Source organism: Trichomycterus rosablanca, chromosome 22 (genome assembly GCF_030014385.1).
Source record: "Trichomycterus rosablanca isolate fTriRos1 chromosome 22, fTriRos1.hap1, whole genome shotgun sequence".
NCBI classification, from domain to species: domain Eukaryota; kingdom Metazoa; phylum Chordata; class Actinopteri; order Siluriformes; family Trichomycteridae; genus Trichomycterus; species Trichomycterus rosablanca.
In genome coordinates, this window is record NC_086009.1 from 15,342,551 (window position 1) to 15,367,659 (window position 25,109).

Here is a 25,109-nt window from a genome sequence, read left to right on the forward strand (position 1 = left end):
CAATAGGATTAAGATCTGGGCTTTGACTTGGCCATTCCAGAACTCTCCATTTCTTTCTTTTGATTCATTCCTTGGTGGCTTTACTGGAATGTTTTGGGTCGTTGTCATGCTGCATGGTCCACTTCCGCTTCAGCTTTAGTTTTTGGACAGACGGTCTTACATTTTCCTCAAGCACCCTCTGATACAGTGAATCATTCATCATGGATTCTATAATGGAGAGCTTGCCAGGCCCTGTTGCTGCAAAGCAGCCCGAAAACATAACATTTCCACCTCCATGCTTTACAGTTGGTATGAGGTTCTTGTGGAACTTTGATTGATTTGTCCAAAGCACATTGTTCCAGAAGTCCTGGTCTTTGTTTAGGTGTTTCTCTGGTGAACTTTAGTCTCCTGGTGTTTTTTTGACAGCAAGGGTTTCCTCCTTGCACACCTCTCATGAAAATCAAATGTGTGCAGTCAAATGTGTTCAAAAAGACAAAGGTTTTTTATGGGGTGTCCTAACTTTTTCACATGACTGTATGTTTGTTAATGGAAAATAAGTCGTGCAGAGTCTTAGGTAGGTTCTTTACGTTAGTTCTTCTTCTCTTTTAGTTTGTCCTGAATCTTCTTTGGCTCATCAAACTGTATCAATCGCAAAATGTCTTTGTTGTCCATCACTCCCTGAATGAATTCTCCTTCTGCAAGCTTATCTGCAAGGAAACGAAGAGAAATAGATTGTAAATATCTTAAATTCGCTACTATATATAAAAAAAACTGACTAATTATCCCCTGATAGGGATGGAGTGATGGAGTATAGTCCATGCAATGAAATTACCGTTTTCTTTCTTTTGGAAATAGTTCCATATTTTGTCTGCTCGTTTTTCTGGTGTGTTTTCATCTTCTGGAAGTTTGTCCTGGTCCCCAGCAGGAATCATATTGAATATTGCCTAATTCAAGAAAAAACAAGATTGAAGAGTCTTTTGAGTTTTTGCACAGAAAATCACCCAACCATTTAATGACTGGAACAGGGAGAGGGGTGTAATTCATTTTAAGCACCTGTACCTTTGTGGTTAAGGTTGCCAATGAAGCAGGGGTGCACAACCTCCCAGAAGGATGGGGTTTGGTGGTTTTCCTGATTTAACTCAATAATAAACTTGGAATTTGGAACTTTAAGAACTGGAAATCAAACTGTGCGGAATTTCGGACCCCCCGGACTAGGTTTGTGCACCCCAATTTGGTCACAGACTATAAATAATAGCAAATGCTCTACCATTATAAATAACATACACACCTTTACAATATCCTGAACCTCGTTTTTGCTGATGGTTCCATTGCCGTCTACGTCATACAAAGCGAAAGCCCACTCCAGTTTTTGCAAGGTCTTGCCTGAGGAGGTGAGATGCAGCGCAATGATGTATTCCTTAAAGTCCAGCGTCCCATCTGCATTGAGATCGAAGCTGCGAAATACATGCCTCGAATAGGCGGTAGGGTCGGCGTCGGGAAAGAAGCTGGCGTAGATACCCTCAAACTGCTCCTTGGTGATGCGCCCACTGGGGCACTCTTTTAGGAAGGTGGTATACCAGGAGGAAAGCTCATCCTCAGTGTACTTGGTGTTCATTTTAAGATCCTCCAAAATCTCCTTGGACAAAGCGCTGCTCTTGGTGTTTCCCATGCTGTCAGGGTGTTCCTAAAAAATCCTTATGTTCTCTTTATTTGTCTTTATGTTGTGGTGTCAATTTCCTGGATTGTGCTGTACTAGTTTAGGTTGAACACCCAGCTAGATGCACGTCTATGTTGTTGGCACGGCTCTGTCTGATGGTTCCAAGTGGACCAAGAGTTAAATAGGATTATGTATATCTTGATTTAAAGCCAGGCAGGCTTTCTGAGAGATTAATGAGTTACGTCATTAAAAGCTGACATATTTTATAAGATAGAGGGCAGTACAGGTGTTTACCTCAATTAATCTTTGTACTACTGTATATTGCCAGTATAACATACCTTGGTGCAATTTCATATTACTGGATTTTCTAACTCATTATACATCTCTTGAGTTTGTAACCTCTTCTACCTCATAAGACCATGTCAGCTATTAATATTGCTTCACGTCAGAGGAGCGTGTTGCCTCACTAACCAGCTTAAAGCTGACAACAAATCTGCTCGACAGTCAAAGTAAGCACTCTCTGTTGGGCCTTTTCATTTATTAACCTATTATCCACAATTCCAAGTCAAATTGTAATTTGTGTACCATTCAACTAATGTACAGTTCAATGTAATGTGGGGGAAAAAAGAATGTTTATGTCTTACTCCCAACAAATAATCACTTTATTCATTTAATAATCAATTCTTGTGCAGATCACGTTCAGGTCACCACAACAGAAAAATACCTATTTTATGATTAATTATTGGTAACTTTTTAACATCACAATCCTCTGCTAGGTCTGCTATTATAACCTTGCTAAATTAGCATATAACCATGGTCAATTAAAGAATTTACACACCAAAAGCTGAACAATTAGCTATCATGTCATTGACCATTAGCTTGGTCAGATATAGTACAGTAAGTTCATTTGTTTTGCTGTTTAGCTTGTGTCAACTTAGCTGTTGTGTAGTATTCTTGTTTGACTTTGCTTTTAGTTGAAATGTACCTGTTTGCCAGTGGTTGGATTTAATATGTTAAATATGGTACATTTTCCTAGTTTTTCTTGACTAATCTCTGGTTGCATTGTTTTCTCTTTGGCCCTGCTAGCTGTTGGTTAAAATGTCCAGTTTAACCATTTATAAATACCATATTGAATTAAATGTAGCGAAACACACAATAGAACAGTAGGGGGCAGTATGTACCTTTCAAACTAACAGAAAAAAAGCATAGGAGTTGGTGGAACAAAATGTTATTTTATTAATGTCTGACTAGCAATCATGTTATATTTAAATTTACATTAAATGTTTTTAAGATTTAATGGTCACCTGACGGTATGATTGTTCACTGACTTTTTGTTCCAGGATCCGCTGCAGAATGAGGATTGTAATCCAGCTGTAAGAAATGTGTCTATTAGCTTTAGGGAAAATAATTATTAGTATTAAAATCACATATAAGCAACAGCCTCATATAATAGTTTAATAATTTTAAAATAATAATAATAAAAACAGTTGAATAAACAACTGTAAACTGGTGAATGTTTATTCTGAGCATATTTATTGACATTAAAACATCAAGAGTAGTTTTGTAATGGCTATAACAATAAATAATAATAATAATAATAATAATTAAATTAACAATTGCAAACTGGTAAATGTTTATTCTAAAAATAGCTATTAACATGAAAACATCAAGAACAATTTTGTAATGACTATAAAAAATAATTAATAAATAATAAATAAATAATAATAAATAATTAAATTAACAACTGTAAAGTGGTAAATGTTTATTCTGAAAATATTTATTGACACAAACATCAAGAACAGTTTTGTAATGGCTATAATAATAATAATGATGATAATAATAATAATAAATAATTAAATAAACAACTGTAAACTGGTAAATGTTTATTCTGAAATATTTATTAACATGAAAACATCAAGAGTAGTTTTGTAATGGCTATAATAATAATAATAATAATAATAATAATAATAAATTGTAATAATAAATAGTTACACGAATAACTGTAAACTGATAAATGTTTATTCTGAAAATATGTATTGAAAAGAAAACATTAAGAATAGTTTTGTAATGGCTATAACAACAACAACAACAACAATAATAATAATAATAATATAATAATAATAATAATAATAATAGTAATAATAATAATAATAATAATAATAATAATATACAACTGTAAACTGGTAAATGTTTATTCTGAAAATATTTATTGACATTAAAATATCAAGATTAGTTTTGTAATGGCTATAATAATAAATAATATAATAATAATTATAATAATAATTAAATAACAACTGTAAACTGGTAAATGTTTGTTCTGAAATTATTTATTGACATTAAAACATCAAGATTAGTTTTGTAATAGCTATAATAATAAATAATATAATAATAATTATAATAATAATTAAATAAACTGTAAACTGGTAAATGTTTATTCTGAAAATATTTATTGACAATAAAACATTAAAAATAGTTTTGTAATGGCTATAATTTTTCATCATCTATCTAAAACCAGCCAAGCATGTCTGATTTATAGCTTGATGGTTTTAGCTGGCAAGGAACATTGGCTCTAAGAAGTAAAAATGCACTGAACAATGAATTATGACCATGTTATGCTGTGGTGCACAGGCCAGTGATGCACATCATAAGCCATTTATTAGATATGGTTTGACTTGCTAAACATAAGAGTAAAATAAAATACAATTAAATAATTTAAAATAAAACACATAAATTAAAGTAAATTGAAGTTAGGGAGGAACATCCTTCAGCACACAGGTGGAATGTTAAACAAAAAAATGCATCAATCATTTTAACATGACAGAATGCGGCAGGTAAGGATTAGATAAAGAGATTCACAATCCTCATTTCCAGGCAAATACAGACGACCCAAAACAGAACATTTCATCCAAATACAAATAACCTGGCAACCCCTTTTTAATTTAGATCTGCGATTATATGTTAGGTTCATAGCTTTTGCTGTATTACAGTTAAAGCGAGATCAAAATGGACCAGAAATGAAATGTAGTATTTTGGGATTTCAGCATAACATTATTAGGAGATTTAGAAAAGGCAGAGAAATCTCTTTAAATGCATGTAACATTTGATCCCTTGGATGCCAAGGAATTAAAAACGGACATGCTTCTTTAATGAACATAACCTTTGCAAAACCCATATCAGTAAACGCAGTGCATAACTGCTTCTACAAATGCAAGTTAAGACTTAAAGAGGGTCTCTAAAACATCCTTGGTGCTGCCCGTGCCTAGCCTGGTTCCATTTTGTGGGGACCGCTTTTAAAAGGTGGTTGTCTTGCTTATCCTGCGTGATTCTAAATATGACATTTTCAAAATGCTGCAACGCCAGCTTAGTTCCTTGTTAATAGTTAAAGTGAATGGACTGGCATCACTGTTCCAGAGGCAATCAGGTTTACCAGACAGAGTAGCTGGTAAATCTGTGATTTTGGACTAGTGTATTAGTTTGCCACCCAAGTCCTGCCAAACCGCCTTTTTTCATTGCTCACAAATGCAAACATGTCAGACTTTCAGACTAAATTGCTATTGTCAAGTGTAATAGTGCTGTCGTGGGAAAATAAGGTCAGATGATATAAGAAAAGTTGACTGGACTGGAGAATTTATTGGCACAAACCTGGGTTCGTACAGCTGTGTATCTAAAGAAGAACAAGGAACAGAACTATGTGCCTACCTTTATACTGCTCTAGTTACATCACATTGGGTGTTTGACTTTGGAATCTTCATTCTGTGCTAACCGTTGTTTCTTATCTGCTTACAACATTTTACATGGTACAGCTCTTTAACAGTGTTTAACATGTTGCTCATCACTGTACTTTAGACTCCCAGGCACACCTCAAGCATCGGGATAAGGATTTAACAACTATAAAGACTAATGAACAGGCAACATAATGCTAATATCTCAATTATAATAAGCATAAAATCCAAAATTTCCATAACTTAAGTCATGAGTGTATCGGAAAGCTGCTTTTATAAACTGGAAAAACCCTTTGTCCATGAAAGAAACAGTATATAAACTAGCAAAATTCAGCTCTATGCACCTTTAAGTTGGAAGTTTGATATATTTTAGATGGAATGTCATACTTATGTAATAATTATGTAATAACAGAAGTCATATGATAACACGCACAACCTGTAAATCTTTAGTAAACGCTGAACTGATTTATTTTCTAGTAAGAACACGACAGTAATTTACAGAACGGCCCAGGACGCACAAGCCCCCTGCTGAATGGTACAAAGAGCCCTACATGGGATTAAACAGTAATCTGATTGATAATCTTTTATATTACTACGCTGGAATGAACGATGGCTTTAGAACAGTAAACCTTGAGCACTAACATGTACTTCTCCCCTTGTGCTGATAACAGTGAATGAGTTTAACAGAAGTGTGGGCGGGTACAAATCAAGAAAAGGGGGGGGGATGATGGGAGAGAGAATGAGAAGGAGGAGGATGGATGGGGAGTAAATAAGGGCTTTTGGAAGCAGATGAGGACACTAAGAGCATCCTGTAACAGTCCGGCATGTGTAACATTGCTCAGTTTTGTGCTTTAGATAGCGGCAGAGCTCAGGAACAGCATCCATGGATAGGATGAACTCGTGATCTCAGGTGATTAATGAATGATTTTCTTGTTTTAATATTATTGCATTAATTTAATTAATTGTATTAATTAGGGCTTAATAACTAAATGAGTAATTTTAGGTAATTTTGGACACAATAGCTTATTTCTATATTGGTTCATAGGGCATATCAGGGTCAATGTGTAGTTTCTGTATGTCCATTACCTCCCATGCCCTTAGGTGGATTGGCTAATTCAAATTGCCCATGATTGAGTGGGAATGAGAATGTGATGCCCTATGATTTTCCTATGATCTGTCTGTCTGTCTGTCTGTCTGTCTGTCTGTCTGTCTGTCTCTCTCTCTCTGTCTGTCCATTGGTCCGTCTTTCTATGTATCTGTCTGTCTGTCTGTCTATCTATCTATCTGTCTGTCTGTCTATATATCTATCTACTTGTCTGTATGTCTGTCTATATGTTTGTCTGTCTATCTATCTCTCTATATATATATCTAACTATCTGTCTGTCTATCTATCTGTCTGTCTATCTACTTGTCTATGTATCTATCTACCTGTCTGTCTAATTGTCTATCTGTCTTTCTACCTGTCTATATACAGTGTATCACAAAAGTGAGTACACCCCTCACATTTCTGCAGATATTTAAGTATATCTTTTCATGGGACAACACTGACAAAATGACACTTTGACACAATGAAAAGTAGTCTGTGTGCAGCTTATATAACAGTGTAAATTTATTCTTCCCTCAAAATAACTCAATATACAGCCATTAATGTCTAAACCACCAGCAACAAAAGTGAGTACACCCCTAAGAGACTACACCCCTAAATGTCCAAATTGAGCACTGCTTGTCATTTTCCCTCCAAAATATCATGTGATTTGTTAGTGTTACTAGGTCTCAGGTGTGCATAGGGAGCAGGTGTGTTCAATTTAGTAGTACAGCTCTCACACTCTCTCATACTGGTCACTGAAAGTTCCAACATGGCACCTCATGGCAAAGAACTCTCTGAGGATCTTAAAAGACGAATTGTTGCGCTACATGAAGATGGCCAAGGCTACAAGAAGATTGCCAACACCCTGAAACTGAGCTGCAGCACAGTGGCCAAGATCATCCAGCGTTTTAAAAGAGCAGGGTCCACTCAGAACAGACCTCGCGTTGGTCGTCCAAAGAAGCTGAGTGCACGTGCTCAGCGTCACATCCAACTGCTGTCTTTGAAAGATAGGCGCAGGAGTGCTGTCAGCATTGCTGCAGAGATTGAAAAGGTGGGGGGTCAGCCTGTCAGTGTTCAGACCATACGCCGCACACTACATCAAATTGGTCTGCATGGCTGTCACCCCAGAAGGAAGCCTCTTCTGAAGTCTCTACACAAGAAAGCCCGCAAACAGTTTGCTGAAGACATGTCAACAAAGGACATGGATTACTGGAACCATGTCCTATGGTCTGATGAGACCAAGATTAATTTGTTTGATTCAGATGGTCTCAAGCATGTGTGGTGGCAATCAGGTGAGGAGTACAAAGATAAGTGTGTCATGCCTACAGTCAAGCATGGTGGTGGGAATGCCATGGTCTGGGGCTGCATGAGTGCAGCAGGTGTTGGGGAGTTACATTTCATTGAGGGACACATGAACTCCAATATGTACTGTGAAATACTGAAGCAGAGCATGATCCCCTCCCTCCGGAAACTGGGTCGCAGGGCAGTGTTCCAGCATGATAATGACCCCAAACACACCTCTAAGACGACCACTGCTTTATTGAAGAGGCTGAGGGTAAAGGTGATGGACTGGCCAAGCATGTCTCTAGACCTAAACCCAATAGAACATCTTTGGGGCATCCTCAAGTGGAAGGTGGAGGAGCGCAAAGTCTCGAATATCCGCCAGCTCCGTGATGTCGTCATGGAGGAGTGGAAAAGCATTCCAGTGGCAACCTGTGAAGCTCTGGTAAACTCCATGCCCAGGAGAGTTAAGGCAGTTCTGGGAAATAATGATGGCCACACAAAATATTGACACTTCAGAAACTTTCACTAAGGGGTGTACTCACTTTTGTTGCCGGTGGTTTAGACATTAATGGCTGTATATTGAGTTATTTTGAGGGAAGAATAAATTTACACTGTTATATAAGCTGCACACAGACTACTTTTCATTGTGTCAAAGTGTCATTTTGTCAGTGTTGTCCCATGAAAAGATATACTTAAATATCTGCAGAAATGTGAGGGGTGTACTCATTTTTGTGATACACTGTATTTATCTGTCTGTCTATCTGTCTATATATGTATCTATCTGCCTGTCTATCTGTCTATATATCTATTTGTCTGTCTGTCTGTCAAGTCTATCTGTCTATATATCTATCCAACTATCTGTCTATCTGTCTATCTGTCTGTCCGTCTGTCTATGTATCTATCTAACTATCTATCTGTCTGTCTGTCTGTCTGTTTTAAACTGTTAATAAATAAAATCTTTACATACATGATTAATGCATTCACAGATCAGAAGTCTGAAGTATCCAGGTCAAATTAAGGAGCTATGGGACTGGATCATGGTCCAAGAGTCACTCTGGCTTTCACCCTCAACTGCACGGCCTTCAGCATGGCTATGTCTGCAGTAATGACCAGCCACTGGTGCGCAGGGACCAGGAAGGTGGTAAAGCCCTTTTGCACGGGCCCGGTGAAAATCAAGCAGACCTACTGCATTCACTTTAACAGCTCTGACGTGAACAACACACAGCAGGTGCAGTACATTTATGAAACTGGAGAGGAGAAGTACCTGATGAGGAAATTCCACACGGGCATCTGGTTTTCCTGTGAACAGGCTGTGGACCTAGTAGGTAAGTTCCTGCAGTGAATGCATTAAAGTACTAGTGCAGTTTGGGAAGGTGTAGAAAGTGCAGAAGCATGTTTAATATTTGATTTTATTTGTGTACATGGTCATTTTACATGTTTGGGATTCTGGAGGGTGAAAATGGTATAGCGGCGGCCCTGGGGCACAATGTGTATCACCTTCGCCTAAAGAGAAAAAAGGGTTCGATTCCCTGGGTTTAAAGTTTGTCTGTTCTCCCTATGACCATGTGTGTTTCCTCCGAGTGCTCCGGTTTCCTTCAACAAGTCTAAAAACATGCAGTCAGGCCAATTGGAGCTATTAAAATTGACCCTAAGTGTGAGTGTGTGTGTGTGTGTGTGTGTCCTGTGATGGACTGTCAACCTTTTGGGTGGTTTTCCTGCCTGCCGCCCAATGAATCAGACCCACCATGGCCATGACCATAAAGCAGCATTGAAACAGACCATAAATGAATGAAAAAAAGTGATATAAATTTTTTTATTTTAATGCTTTCAAAATGTCTCTACAGACTGTAATGATTTTCTCTCTTTACAGGATTTAGCTGCCGAGATTTTTTTGAGATTGCCCCAGATCATGAAAGAGGTAAATAACAGGTGTGAATGTATCTAACAAAAAGGCAAATTAATGTAGTTTGATAGGAAAACTGTAATTAGAAAATTTGAATAAGTAAGTTCCAGTTCCAGTAAGAATATTATGTTCTATTGCAAAATGTGTATTAAAATGTATAATAATAATAATAACAATGATAATAATAATATTAACGATTACAATAATAATAACAATAATAATAATAACAATAATAATAATAACAATAATAATGACAGTAATAATAATAATAATAACAACAATGATAATAATAATAATGATAACAATAATAATAATAACAACAAAAATAATAATAATAAAACAACAATTATAATAACAATAATAACAACAACAATAATACCAATAATAACAACAATAATAACAACAATAATAATAATAACAATAATAATGACAGTAATAATAATAATAACAATAATTATAATAATAATAACAATAATAACAATAATAATGATAACAATAATAATAATAACAACAATAATAATAACAACAATTATAAAACAACAACAATTATAATAACAATAATAATAACAATAACAATAACAAAAACAATAATAATAATAATAATGATGATAATAATAATAATAATGATTAATAATAGTAATACATCAGTTCTTTGCAGGACAAAAATAGCACAAACACAACAATTCAAATAAAAGAATAAAAAGAAAAGAATCAAATCAACAGAAATGCTTGATTAAAATTAAATGAATGAACAAATAAACTAAAATTAACACTTCAGAATCATACGTATAACCCATGGCATGTATGTATGTAATAGCAATGATTGTGGTGCAGTTTCTTAAATATTACTAATTTATTCATTATTATTTATTTTAATTATTATTTTCAGGTCATCCTGTATGTTTAAATAAATCTAGAAATCTACTAAAATATGGCTTTTTTTGGCTCACATTAGGTTTATTAAATTTGGGGCCCCGAAAAGAGGTAAAAAACAACAGTTTGGGGAGTTGTTGGGTTAATGACCCCCCCCCGAAACAAGCTTTTTATACAGATGTGAGAGTCTACTTCTATAAAATAAACAAGAATAATTACTCTTGTTCTGTTCATTAGGGGTGCTCTGGCTGTGCGTCGTTGGCGAGTGTCTGTATATCTCACTGCTGTTTACTGGAGGCACACTCATGGTAATGGAAATGAGTCACTGCTGTAACACAATGAACAGACTTAAGCTAAACGCTTTTGCGGCCCTGCTCACAGCACTCGCAGGTAACAGCCCACATTAACCAGACCATGTTTTTGTGTAGGTGTTATTAGCACACACAGCTAAGAGGTTGGCTAACTAGCCTACGCTTGTTTTTTTATACAAAACTGCAGAAACTTTTAGTTTATTGGCTGGAAACATAGTGAAGCTAAAACATTTGAAGCTTGAACTCATCACATGGCAGGCTACAGCCCTGACCTGCTTCACTTGGATGGCAAAACTGAGGGAGTGTCACACCAAACCTTCCAGCCACACTATGCTATTTGTGAATCATTCACCACGTATAAAGCTGTCTAGACCAGTCATATAGGGGTAGTTGTAGCCTAGCAGGTAAGGTGCAGGACTAGTAATCAAATTGTCGCTGGTTCAAGCCCCACCAATGCCAGGTTGCTACTGTTCGGCCATTGAGCAATGCCCTTAAGCCTCAGTTGCCTAGATAGTGGACTGTCACAGTACTGTAAATCTGCTAAATGCTAAAAATGTAAAATGTACATGTATCTGCAGTGAGAGAACCCAGTCGTTCTCCTTCCCTCAGGCACAGTCAGGCCAGATTGATACTTGCTTAAATACATTGTGCCCTGCAGTGCCATCACAACATGATAAAATAGCCAATGAGTGTGGTTACAACACTGGTGTACATAATAAATAAATTGTAGATCTAGTACAGCCTAGCTACATGATTACACAGCTAATTACATGTGTAGTGTTTAAACACTACGTTGCTGTTAATTTCAAACTGTGTTATACTACTCTCTGTGTTATGTATTATGAACGGATAATGCCGCTACACTCACTCCGCTACACACTTGTGTTATTTTTTCGCAGGTCTGTTCGGCATGCTGGCACATATGATGTTCACTACGGCTTTCCAGCTCGCAGTAATTCTAGGTCCAGAAGATTGGAAACCCAAGACCTGGGACTACAGCTGGTCTTATCTGTGAGTCTGAAAGAGTAACACATGTCACAGATTTTACTGCATCTGTGAGCTGAGGGTTGTACTTAGGGACTTAGGTGCTGAGCTAGAAATGAAATATGTAGAAATATGCAGGTAATTCTGGACACGTTTACAGATTACATTTTAAGACGTGTATCAATAGTAAACGTCACACATTTAGACCCAAACTAAATAGTTACACATTTTTCTGGACAAACTAAAAGTCTTGTATGATGTCAAAGCAGCACTGACCCACCATGGACCCCACAATACATTGAGTCCTGTGATATCTGGTACCGGGACAGAACCAGCAAGTCACTAAACTTCTACACATTGCAAACTAATTTAAATGATGCTGTCCACATGATCATGACCTTCTATTGCTCAGATGTCTAGTTCTGATGCCTGTGTGCCTATTGTAGGTGCTTTTGGCAGTGGACTGGACTTAGCACGGGCACTCTGACTAGTCTGCAACTATGCAGCTCCATACACAAAAGTCTTGACATGTGTTGATGTGTGTGTTAAGACACATTTACCTCATCCTCATTGCCAGTATTGAAACTATATGCAATTTGAGCCACTCCGGCCCTTCAGATGTCCTCTGGCATCAAGGAGTATTGGCCACCCAACAACCTGTTGGTGGTTCTTGGCTTGGTGTGTACTCAAGGTAGATTAGATAGATAGATAGATAGATAGATAGATAGATAGATAGATAGATAGATAGATAGATAGATAGATAGATAGATAGATAGATAGATAGATAGATAGATAGATAGATAGATAGATAGATAGATAGATAGATAGATAGATAGATAGATAGATAGCTGAAATGATACTTTCAGACATGTATCATCTGTAAATAACCTGTTGCACTGTTGAAGTATCATCACCTCAACATTTAATGTATCTCTCATTGGGACATTTTGAGGGGTTGGTCATCATGTTTTGGCTGATCATCTGATCACCCTGCATTAGATTAGTGTCCTGTCCAAGGTCCATCCTTGTCTTCTTGTGGCAATGTTTACTTGTGGCACTTAATCAAGATGATTATTTTACAAAAATTAAACAATGAAAGCATTATATTGGAAAAAATGCTTACTCACTTACCAACAACTGCATTCAGAGCTCCATTATACAAATTGGGAGAAGGTGAGCAACCAGGATTTCCATTCTTTACTCAGTATAAGTTTTGTGCCAAGTAATCGCACATACACACAGGCTAAAAAAATGCTGAAGTATGTCTTTAATGTTCCATAGTAACACTGTCTAAGCCTTAATATGAGAAATATGACCCCAGACCAGTTTAATATCCACTATTACACTATCTTCCTTCCCAGTTTGGCCTGGGCCTCCTTTGCCACCTGCATGGCATCAGCTGTGACCGCCCTCAACCACTACACCAAGACCATGATCCAGTTCAAGTTTAAGAGACACAATATCCAAAATAATCTGGAGCTGATGGAAATGGACATGCCTGTCAACTACTGGGACATGTATCTGAACTCAGACCCTCAACCTCCAGACCAACACGTGCACCTGGCTGTAAACGGGAACAGATTCTGTTCTGCAGGACTAGACACTGAAGGACTGGACTCACCATGTGAAGAATACTGCTGAGGTTCTGTAAACATCAACAACTGCTTTTATTTTGGTCTCATTTGTCTCACTTTAAAGTCTGTAAGAGTTACTATTAAAACCAGAACATTACAGTTGAAGTCAAAAGTTTACATACGTCATGGGGTGGACCAATAAGCGCTGGCAAATGAATTTACCAGTGTGCTTTAGATAGACAGACATACAGATGGCTGGCTGGATGGATGGATGGATGGAGAGATGGACAGTTAGATAGATAGATAGATAGATAGATAGATAGATAGATAGATAGATAGATAGATAGATAGATAGATAGATAGATAGATAGATAGATAGATAGATAGATAGATAGATAGATAGATAGATAGAATCAATAATGTCATTTATCTTTGTGTCAAGGGCTCTTAATTTTGTGTTAGCGATTGATTTAATGTAACTGTTTACTTATCTGTGCCCATGTAAGTAGTTTGTGATCTGTGATCTGTGCAAATATCAGAGATCATTTGTTTGTATATTTTTCATTTAAATAAAGGTTTAAGGTTTAATAAATCACATATTCTTGTTTTTATTGCATTTTATAAAATGTCACAACCTTTTTTAAAATGGGGTTTGTAATTGTTATATAAAAAACAACAGTGGAAGATTTATAGCAAATGTCTTTGGAATTGTGGGAGGAAATCGGCGCACCTGGAGGAAACCCATGCAGACACAGGGAGAACATGCAAACACCACACAAAACAGGACCCCAGCTGCCCGGTTGAAAAATCAAACCCAGGCCCTTATCGCTGTGAGGTGACAGTGTTACCATCATGCCAATGTGCCACACAACCATCAAAACAGCTTAGGAAAAACTTACCTATGCAAACGTGCTTTTTAAGGTTAGATGATTAAATGGGCTAATCACAGACTTGCTTTGAGTCTTGTTAAACTAGCGATCCATACAGTAATCATACAGTAATATATCATGACAAGTCAAGTCAAATTTATTTATATTTATTTATATATATATTTACAATGAACATTGTCTCAAAGCAACTTTACAGAATCCAGGACCAACAGACCAAAAACCCCTATTGAGCAAGCCGAGGGCGACAGTGGCAAGGAAAAACTCCCTTAAAATTACAGGAAGAAAGCTTGAGAGGAACCAGACTCAGCAGGGCCCATCCTTCTTGGGTGGCCTGGAGAACACTTTAAATAAATAGGATTTAAACTAATCATACAAACACAAAATTCAATTGAACTGAAAGTTATAACTAGCAAAATAAAATAAATAAATAATTGGAGTTCTTCATTGTTCAGTCCAGTCTATGATGAAGTCCGTTCTGGACATTTTTGGTGCAAACACAGGTGTCCAGGTGCCCATCTGTTGGCACTGCAGTCTCGACTTGGAGTCTTTAACCTCGAGAGGGTAAACAGGTTTCCGTCAGAACCATTGCTACTGGGTGGTTCCAGGGCTACTTGGACATTCTGGGTGCATGGCAGGAATGGATGTTATACAGGGCATCAGTGTATCACATTAATTCACCTAAGAGCAGTACATGCACCTACCCCAAGAGGCTTGGACAGAAGAACCCAGGTCCTCAGGGTCCATGCTTCCCAGTTCAGAAGGCTGCAGTTCGTTCATGTACCGGGTGATGGCGCGCATGAGAAGATTCCATCGTTCTGCTCTGCATCATGGTTGTAAATCTGCACTGTGAGCGGGGTTATTAATTGTCGGATGGGATTGGAGCAAATATTGGGCTCCTATATGCTGCAGTAACGCGCTGGACAGTATATAGGGGATTTGTATGGCAGGACCCGGGCTGGACTCCGGCCAGAGTTTTTGGTGCAGGGTCGAGAGGGACGCACAGGAGAGGAACGCGTCTGGCTGAAGGGGAACGCGTCTGGCTGAAAAAGGAACTGGAACGCTCCTGTCGTGTTCTAATGAAACGAATTGAATAGAAGGACGGACGCTGGAGGAGAAATGTGCTGGACACACCACCTGCATCACACCGATCAAACCTGATTGGAAAAAGGATGTCCAGCGTTCAGGTTTAAACGCACTGCTGATGATGTGACAGTGCAGCCGTGCCGCACATTAAAATGCTGCTTTTAACACCAAAATTTAATATTTGCGCAATTCTGCAGTAGTAAAACGAGGAGAATGGCATCCTTCTTCATCGTGGTCATGGTCTCGGTGTTGCTTAACCCCAGTGTTGCCTTCAGCTCACATTTTGACACAGGTGAGTGAAATCTGCTGATGCAGAAATCTGTATTCCAAAACGCACTAGTACTGTATGGTCTGGATATGTCTTGAATAAGTCTTGAATGTGTATCTGTGATAATTACCTTCATTACAAATACAATATTTTAGTACTGGATCATTTCTGTAGTATGTGTACATTTTTGTCATAGACCTGAATTGCCACTCACTCCCTCACTCAGTCATGTTTAGCAGGCTGAAGTTTTGGCATCATCTTTTATCAGTCTATGTGTGTTGAGATGAGTCACATTGGTGCTTTGCATTGAATCCACTGTGTGTCCTTGCTATTAGACAGAAAGCACAGCATAGACCTGGTTAATAGTCACTTATTCATGTTTACCAGGTGAAAGTTTCTCCACAAGGGGGAGATATTGTCACATAGTAGCATATATATTACCATATAGAAGCACTTTGTAGTGCTACAATTACTGACCGTAGTTCATCTATTTCTCTACATACTTTTTTAGCCTGCTTTAACCCTGTTCTTTAATGACCAGGACCCCCACAGGACCACTACAGAGCAGGTATTATTTAGGTGGTGGATCATTCTCAGCACTGCAGTGACACTGACATGGTGGTGGTGTGTTAGTGTGTGTTGTGCTGGTACGAGTGGATCAGACACAGCAGCGCTGCTGGAGTTTTTAAACACCGTGTCCACTCACTGTCCACTCTATTAGACACTCCTACCTAGTTGGTTTACCTTGTAGATGTAAAGTCAGAGACGATCGCTCATCTATTGCTGCTGTTTGAGTTGGTCATCTTCTAGACCTTCATAAGTGGTCATAGGACGCTGCCCACGGGGCGCTGTTGGCTAGATGTTTTTGGTTGGTGGACTATTCTCAGTCCAGCAGTGACATTGAGGTGTTTAAAAACTCCATCGGCATTGCTGTGTCTTATCCAATCATACCAGCACAACACACACTAACACACCACCACCATGTCAGTGTCACTGCAGTGCTGAGAATGATCCACCACCTAAATAATACCTACTCTGTGGTGGTCCTGACCATTGAAGAACAGAGTAAAAGGAGGTTAAAAAGGTACGTAGAGAAACAGATGGACTTCTATATGATAAGTGGAGCTGATAAAATGGACAGTGAGTGTAGAAACAAGGAGGTGATTATATAATGTTATGGCTGACCGGTATACATCAATGACACTCTAGGTTCTTATTATAAATTTATCCTCTGGATTTAAAAAGGACCTTAAATCATTAAACAAACCCTTACACATCCCTTTTTTTTTTTATTGTGCTTTTAGTGTTGAGTGCAATATTTTATCTCCAACAAAATGTACCTGTTTAAAACACAGAGTGCACCAGTCAACCAAAAGCAGCTTGTTCCTCTTTGAGGGTGTGTGTGTTCCCACAGTAGCCCTGTTACATAACACATCTGCATGCTTCGCACATAGCATTAGTGTTTACTCCCTGAAGAGCTTTCTGGCCTCTTCAGGACAGCTAGCAGAGCAATAGGAGAGACTGAGAGCAATTCTGGGACCAAGGCCACACTGTGTATTTCATTTTAGTTCATGATTTGTGGTCCTGAAGGATTGGGGAAGCTGTAGTCCTAAGGGGGAAGGGTAGTGGTAGTAGCTATAACCCTTAAGGGGGAGGGGTAGCTGTAGTCCTGAAGGATAAAGGAAGCTGTTGGTAGCATGTAGTATTACTTAAAAAACATTCATGCTGGTTGATAAGGGCCATGACAAGATATGCCATGTACTGACATCCAGACCAGGGTGTATTCCTGCCTTCTGCCTAGTGTTTTGGGTAGTGTCCAGACCCACCGTAACTGTAACGCAGTTACAAAAGATGAATGAATGGTTGAATAAATTAAAAATAAATCGTTATGCAGTGCCATATAAGGAATGGTAAATCATGGGTGTTCAGCTAAATTCTTCTAGATTTCTTGAACTGTTTAATAATATTATGCACTGTAGAGGAAGAAATATGGCAATATTCTTTCCAATCTTTTGTTGAGGAGCACTGCTTTTAAACAAATACATCAGGCCTATATGGCAAAGTAGCAGGTCACTGTTGAGTAAAAGGTATGGGATGTCATCTAAGGGTGCACATGAGGAAAAAGACCACAATACTGAGGCAAACCCAGACTGGTGTGAGTGTTCACCATTAGAGAGGCTTTGGGGCAAGCTAAATGCCCTTGAGTGGTCCAGCCAAAGGCCAGAAAAAACTCCATTAATCAACTGTAAAGAGACCTGAAGATGGCAGTTCACAATTGCTTACCATCCAGTCTGGTAGAGCTTGCACTTGTAGCCTAGTGGTTAAGGTACTGGAATAGTAATCAAAAGGTTGCTGGTTCAAACCAACCAATGCCAGGTTGTCACTGTTGGGCCCTTAAGCAAGGCCCTAAACCCTCAATTGCTTAGACAATATACTGTCACAGTATTGTAAGTCGCTTTGAATGAACAACTATTGGCCTGTTGTTCAGATATGGGCGGGACTAAGCCGGATGGGGTCTCTCTCCCATGACTGGTGCAATTACGACCTCTGCTGGCTGATTGATGGCGCCTGCACTGAGATGAGAAAAGCGTGCTCTCAGGGTGTGTCTCTCCGTACACAACGCTGAGCTGCAAAGCACTCGTCAAAGTGTAGGTGATAAGATGCATACGGCATGCTGCCCACGTGTCGGAGGGGGCGTGGGTTAGCTTTGTTCTCCTCAATCAGAGCAGGGATTGGCATTGGTGAAGAGGAAGTGTGACGCAGTCGGGCAATTGGACGCGCTAAAAAGGAGAAAAAAGCATCTGCTAACTGCTGAAAATGTAAATGTAAAATGTAAGCTTGAGAGGATCTGCCATGAAGAATGGGATAAACTGCCCAAATCCAGGTCTGCAAAGATTGTAGGGAATTGTACCTGCTCCAACCCATTTTCTATGTCTTGTCTTCGCCTTCTTTCTTTTTCTGTGTGTGCATGAGTAAAATAGCTGAGTAGGCAGTGAGCTGCACCCTCTATACAGATTCATAAAATGTTAAGTGCTTCGTCAAAAGAAAATCGGGCTGTTAATAATGTTCCATTATGTACACTTTTACAGAAAGAAAGCCATGGTACTGCAGTCCCCCCTGATTTTACTGCACCAATTCGCTCATGCCGATAAAAAAGAAATATAAAGCCTGCAGCAGGGCTTCCCTCGTTCCGCTCATGCACACGGATGTGCAGTTAATTGTGCAGTTTAAATGGTCGAGTACTAGAGCATCTGTGAAATGCCACGACAGTCTGGGTTCCAACGCTAAATTAAGGTAGTAGATAACAGAGGAGACGAGATTTATCTATAGGTGTCCCTTCTGTTTTTTCCTCTCAGTCTGTGACATTGTGCTGAACTGTAGGCTGCTGTGATATATGTCTCATACCAGGCAGAGACAGTGGCATTCTGTTACCCCGCCAGCTAGAGAAACGAGATTAAAAATTGATGTTGCAGTGGCTGTAGAGCTGAAAAGTGAACACATATTATTTTAATGGCCTTTGGTTTCTGAATGTATATTTTTTTGATTCATGGGCACGGTGGCTTAGTGGGTAGCACTGTCGCCTCACAGCAAGGAGGTCCTGGGTTCGATCCCCAGGCGGGGTGGTCCGGGTCCTTTCTGTGCGGAGTTTGCATGTTCTCCCCCGTGTCTGCGTGGGTTTCCTCCCATGGTCCAAAAACATGCAGTCAAGTTAACTGGAGACACTGAATTGCCCTATAGGTGAATGGATGTGTTCATGTGTGTCTGCCTTGCGATGGACTGGCGCCCCGTCCATGGTGTTACTGTGTGCCTTGCGCCCATTGAAAAAGCTGGGATAGGCTCCAGCACCCACCGCGACCCTAATTGGATGAGTGGTTAAGTCAGTGAGTGAGTGTATATAAGTGTATGTTTTTTCCCCTTTCTGCTAGTCACTTTCAATTCCATAGTACAATTTCTCTAACACTTGGACCACTCTAATGCAGTTGCGTCCACCGAAGTGTCACACCAGATGGACAGCGATGGATACCCACAGAGTCGTACCACATACCTCGAACTCAAGAACTGGAACTCTTGAGCTTAAAGGTGGGTGCGGTGCCCTGCCATGGACTGACATCCGGTCCTGAGTGTATTCCTGCCTTCTGCCTAGTGTTTTTGGGTAGTCTCATGGCTCATCGTGGGTGTTCGGCTTAGGATTGCATACTCCTTTGATTTTTCCTTGAATTTTTTTACGATAATTATGCACTGTAGAGGAATACATATGGAAATCCCTTCCAATCTAGATTTAGATTTCAATCAGTGGCAAAGCTGCAATTTCTGGCGTATGGTATAAGAATTTGTTTACAGATTGAGACACAGCTCTCCAGCTGTGTTCTATGTGTGGCCTAATACACAGAGTTTGGGATATTTTCCCCCACATATTTGATGTTAAATGATTATACGACTGTAAAACAGTTCTAAATGTTTAAGCATTTGATTTGGATTATTATTTTACCCTTTCTTTATTTAACTTGACCTAACTCATACAGTTAGGGAGTAAGTGGCGTAACTAGGAGCTCATGGGCCCCAGTGCAAAAAAAGATCTTTGGGCCCCCTCAACAAATTTCATATACTAGGTCTCTCTCTCTCTCTCTTTATATATATATACAAAACGAACTAACTGCAGCAGAATGTCCGAACGCACATGTATAAACCGGTTGCTGCATTCTGATTGGCTGAGCTGAATGTCACTCACATATCGCCGCTACAATAGTGTAATATAATAATAACGACCTGGCGAGTGCAGCCAATGGGGGGTTAAGTTCATGTCGTGGAGGGCCCCCCTCCGCCATGGGCCCCAGTGCACCTGAGCCCCCCCCCGGTAGTTACGCCCCTGTGGGGAGTAGAGAAGACTCAGTTTTCCACTAGTAATTACTGGTAATTATAATAAAGAAGGTGTTCATGTGTGCCTACCTCAAACGTACGTCAGTTTTAATAGGAATTCAATTATAAAAAATGTGGCAGTGAAAGGATCATTTTCTGGTTTGTGCTTTTTTGTAATTGATTCTGTAATTTAGCTGCCTTTGCCTATATTAAATCATGGTGCATTCAACCGTCTCATACACCAGTGGCACCAACAACTTCCAAAGGCAAATGCACAAATAGAAAAAAGGTTTTAATGTAGATATAATGTAATCCTTCATTTTCCACTCTCAAAAGTGGAATATTCCGCTAGCACACCAGCGCTGGGATTCTGAACTCTCCGGTCAGCTGGGCGCCCCCTAGCATGCACAATTGCAAAATTGGCCACTAGTCTGCTAGGTGGGAAAAGGACCCTGTGGAGAAAAGTGGAGAATTGCGAATATCGGTGTATAACTCTCCATGGGCAAGACAGTGAAGTATGGGCAAATAAGAAGGGGTTGGTGGATTGCACACAAGTTGGGTGGAGTGTGTGTCAGGCATGTAATCGGGGTACCCAGCTGCGAATTAATTGGTTATGCTAAAATGGACGAAAAGGAAAAAATGCGTAAATATAATAGCAAAAAAATTGTATCGACGTGATAAAATGTCAAAATCCTTTGCATTTGCATTTAAAAATTGTTAACAGAATTTTGGGGAAAGGGGATTTCATAGGGCCCTAGTGGCAGTGTAATATCAATAATATGTAAATGAATTTTTATTTATGTCAGTCAGTGAACTGATAGTCAAACTGCTGACTCTAATATAAGAAAAAATCATCGCCATCATCAGCTCAGTACATACCAACGACCTTTAGGAAATGGAAACTCCTGCTAACTAAAAGATAGAAGGTTTCTGTGTTTACTTCACAAGCGAGGCGAGGTGAGGCGAGACGAGGCGAGACGAGGCATTAGGATATCCTTGAGCTGTGATTGACTACCGTGCCATTACCCAGCACAGATCGATACTAACTGTGGTCCAGATTGAATGTGAAGTCTTGTGTTGATTTTAATTGTTCATGTTAAATTAATTACCTGCTTTAGAACAATCTTATTCAAAGTCAATGTGCAATCAGCTTAAGGCAGCACTCTGTAAAAATGATCCATTACAGTGGGATGAATTAAATATTGCATGATGTGGGTACTGCAAATGTGATGTGATTTATAGCTACGCACCTGGAATAGAATTAATCAAACATCAGTTAAAATAACCTGGTAAAAACATGCATGTATTATCTGAATTTAAAATCAGAAGGCATTGTGGTGTTTCACCATGGAACTTAAACACTGCTTTATAACAGCCATTGCAGGTTGCTTAGAGTCTCTTAATTGGACAGTTGTTGTACTGTTAAGTAATATAGCATGCCGGCTTTGGGGATACAGGATAGAGTTAAAAAATATATTAATTAAATCAAAGTAAAACCTTTATAGAATGTGTGAATTAGTACAAGCTAAGGGAATGTTAATTGTGTATATAAAAGGGGGATTGTGTGTATAAAAGGCTTAGTCTTTTCAAGCAATGATGGGTCATGACGCATCACTTTGTACCAAACTTTGTAATTTCTCGATGCAAGATTGCACATAATTTAGGTCTTTCACCATCTACCATACATAACAATGTGAAAAGATTCAGGGAATCATTCAAAGTCTCTCTTTTGTTCCATTTTCCCCCAATTTTCCTCCTTATCTAGTCGTATCCAATTACCCGATTGCATTAGGCTTCCTCTGTACTGATGTCGATCTCCGCCCTGGTTGAGGAGAGCCGAGACTGACACACGCCCTCCTCGACACGTGTGCAATAGCCGACTGCATCTTTTCACCTGCCTGAGGCGATATGTGAATCAGCTTTGTGTACGGAGAGCCACACCCTGATCAAAGCATTATTCCTCATCTCTGTGCAGGCGCCATCAGCCAGCAGAGGCCATAATTGCATCAGTTATAAGGTCCCGTCCGGCACCTGTCCTGAATGAACAACAAGGCAATCGTTGTTCATGTAGCTCTGGTGTGCTAGTGTGTTTTACCACTGTGCCACCTGAGCGCCCATCATTGGAAGTCTTAGTCTGTGTAGGGCAGGGCTGGAAACTGTTTAATGTATAAGACCGTCAAACAAAACTGTAATAAATATAGCCACATAGGCCCAGTAGTAACAGTCTTTAGCTTCATCAAGAAATGCAACCTGAAACTTTATTACGCAACGAGAAAGCCATATATCAAGTTTATACAAAAGTGTCAAGCACTGATGGACTAAAAGACCGTGTAAACATTTACTGTGATCAGATAAGTACACATTTTAGCTTGTTTTTGAAAAAAAAAAAACAGACATGAGTTCTCCTTGCCAAATGAAAAAGACCATCCTGACTGTTATCAGCGAAAGGCGCAAAAGCCAGCATGTGTCATTGTATAGCATGGCTGGACGTGGACACATATAGGGATTTTCAATGCGGTGTTTTACCTTGGAAGTCTGTGGTTATTTCTGCAAGACACACACACTATACAACAGCATGACTTTGTAGACACAGAGTGCGTGTGCTTGACTGACCTGCCTGCAGTGCAGAATCAGAATCAGAAGTCTTGTATCAAGCCAGAATGGGCAAAAATTTACTCACTCACTTTCTTAACCGCTTATCCAATTACGGTCGCGGGTGGGTGCTGGAGCCTATCCCAGCTTTTCAATGGGCGCAAGGCACACAGTAACACCCTGGATGGGGCGCCAGTCCATCGCAGGGCAGACACACATACACACACAGGGCAATTCAGTGTCTCCAATTAACCCGACTGCATGTTTTTGGACTGTGGGAGGAAACCGGAGCTCCCGGAGGAAACCCACGCAGACACGCGGAGAACATGCAAACTCCGCACAGAGAGGACCATCCCGCCTGGGGATCGAACCCAGGACCTTCTTGCTGTGAGGTGACAGCTTGCAAACTGCAACAATTAGGAAAGGTGATGTGACACAGTGGTAACCATGCCTTGGACCCTACGGTTTTTCAGTGAGTTGCAGACATCAAATTCTAAATGTATTTAAATTCACAAATACTATTACAAAATTTGGTCAGTAAAAGCATTTTCTTGGTACATTTGTCAGTTAATTACAGGTTCAGGAGACTTCATACATTACAGGTACATGTTTGTACGTCCGTTGAAGATTTTCGTTATTTTAACTTTCACTTTCACTCTCCATGGTGCTGGAATTCCACACAGGTAATCCTATGAGTGATTGTCTCTGAAGCACATTTGATGTCAAAAGTTTAAATACACTTGTAAAGGATGTGCACAACAAGGTAAAACTAGTATTCATCCACTTTTGTTTTTGATTAGGGGGAAAGTATTTTTGGCAAACACATCTTTGAGAGGTCTATGATAAGAAATAATCAGCTTTTTATAGCCAAGCATTGTGGTTATATTAAGACTTTTTTTCCTCTTGGCAAACCATTCTCAATTTCCTAAGGTTACAAGGGTCCTTTTGAGGAACTATTTTAAGGGAATAGCGGACCATTTCAACAATCTTAAGTTACTTTGGGTTTATGTGTTGTTGAAAAGTCTAGATTTAGTTCTACTTGTATATGTCTAATATATTGGATAGTTTATTAAAAGTCATCAAGCTTATGGCACAAAGCAAAGATCCACATCTGGTTGGATCTTTACTACTTTGACGACTTTACTTGACAGAATAAGTGAAGTTTAACTACATTTTGGTTTATTGGCTTGGTTTTAAGTACAGTCAACATATTCTTAATATGGGTGGGATCAGGACAAAAACGCTTCCCGAGATTAATTCAAGAATTCAATCCTAATTTGCCAGTTCAAAAGCAGTTTTGTAGTGTGTTGAAACACTTCCACTGGCAGAGCCAAAGCATAATACTACAACACTATGTTCAGAAGTAGGTACAGCATTGTTGGGTTTAAATACATGACCTTTTAAACGCTTTTTCCCAATTTTCCTCCCAATCTAATCGAATCCTGATTGCACTTCGCTTCCTCTACTAACTAGTATCTCAGACACACACCCCCTCTGACGTATGCACTAGCCGACCGCTTCTTATCACCTGCACAGGGTGGGTTCATATGGAGATCTGTATCGCGCACTGAGAGTCGCGCACTGACCTCCATTATTCCCCGTCTCTGTGCAGGCTACCTTGATCAACCATCATAGATTGTAATTTCAGCAGTTATGAGCAATCTTCTCAGACTTTCCACCCTTGTACGAGCTGATCATCGTGCGAATTGTTGCCTGGCCTAATGCTGCGTCACCCGCTATAACTATACGTTTGGTCCTTGTGTCAAATGTAGTCAATGTAGCTGTGTTTTGTTTTGCAGTGCAGTCTTTAAGCTCATGGTGACATTTGACTGGCTTGCTTGACTGTGGGCACCTGTGTTCCAGCAGCTTCCAGGACAAATGTCCTCTGAGCATGAGGTGACAGTTTCCAGCTTTGGAATACACCTTGTTATTTGTGCTTACAAGCAAGGGTTTAAATCTGAAGTTGTTTAAAAACAATGTCATGTTACGTCCTGGTTTTAAAAGGACGCACTGATTTCATCAAGTACATCCCATTAAATATCCTT

The 25,109-nt window shown here is 39.3% G+C and overlaps 3 protein-coding genes across 3 annotated transcripts in view; 2 read left to right on the plus strand and 1 right to left on the minus strand.

Moving 5' to 3' along the window:
- Positions 1-567: 567 nt before the first annotated feature.
- rcvrna (recoverin a) lies at positions 568-1,648 on the minus strand. The gene is made up of 3 exons (XM_063018978.1): positions 1,268-1,648; positions 812-923; positions 568-686 (listed from the first exon to the last, which is right to left on the minus strand). Exons 1-3 carry the CDS (start codon positions 1,646-1,648, stop codon positions 568-570), a joined length of 612 nt encoding a protein of 203 aa, XP_062875048.1.
- Positions 1,649-6,251: 4,603 nt separating this feature from the next.
- Positions 6,252-13,868, plus strand: LOC134300037 (germ cell-specific gene 1-like protein). The gene is made up of 6 exons (XM_062984663.1): positions 6,252-6,268; positions 8,716-9,054; positions 9,600-9,647; positions 10,743-10,895; positions 11,716-11,827; positions 13,162-13,868. Exons 2-6 carry the CDS (start codon positions 8,754-8,756, stop codon positions 13,439-13,441), a joined length of 894 nt encoding a protein of 297 aa, XP_062840733.1. The 5' UTR covers positions 6,252-6,268; positions 8,716-8,753; the 3' UTR covers positions 13,442-13,868.
- A 1,322-nt stretch (positions 13,869-15,190) lies between these two features.
- Positions 15,191-25,109, plus strand: part of aatka (apoptosis-associated tyrosine kinase a) — a 43,235-nt gene continuing 33,316 nt past the window's right edge. Inside the window, exon 1 of the mRNA XM_063018533.1 lies at positions 15,191-15,639. Coding sequence (XP_062874603.1) covers positions 15,561-15,639 — 79 coding nt within the window. The 5' untranslated portion in view covers positions 15,191-15,560. The remainder of the gene's footprint in view (positions 15,640-25,109) is intronic.

Excerpts from the sequence above, each read along its gene's own strand:
- rcvrna (XM_063018978.1), bottom strand. The coding sequence starts at position 1,648 with ATGGGAAACACCAAGAGCAGCGCTTTGTCCAAGGAGATTTTGGAGGAT. Across the intron at positions 924-1,267 it reads AGGTTCAGGATATTGTAAAG|GCAATATTCAATATGATTCC; the intron begins GTGTGTATGTTA and ends TTCTTGAATTAG. Across the intron at positions 687-811 it reads TTTCCAAAAGAAAGAAAACG|ATAAGCTTGCAGAAGGAGAA; the intron begins GTAATTTCATTG and ends GTTTCCTTGCAG.
- LOC134300037 (XM_062984663.1), top strand. The coding sequence starts at position 8,754 with ATGGGACTGGATCATGGTCCAAGAGTCACTCTGGCTTTCACCCTCAAC. Across the intron at positions 9,055-9,599 it reads ACAGGCTGTGGACCTAGTAG|GATTTAGCTGCCGAGATTTT; the intron begins GTAAGTTCCTGC and ends CTCTCTTTACAG. Across the intron at positions 10,896-11,715 it reads CCTGCTCACAGCACTCGCAG|GTCTGTTCGGCATGCTGGCA; the intron begins GTAACAGCCCAC and ends ATTTTTTCGCAG.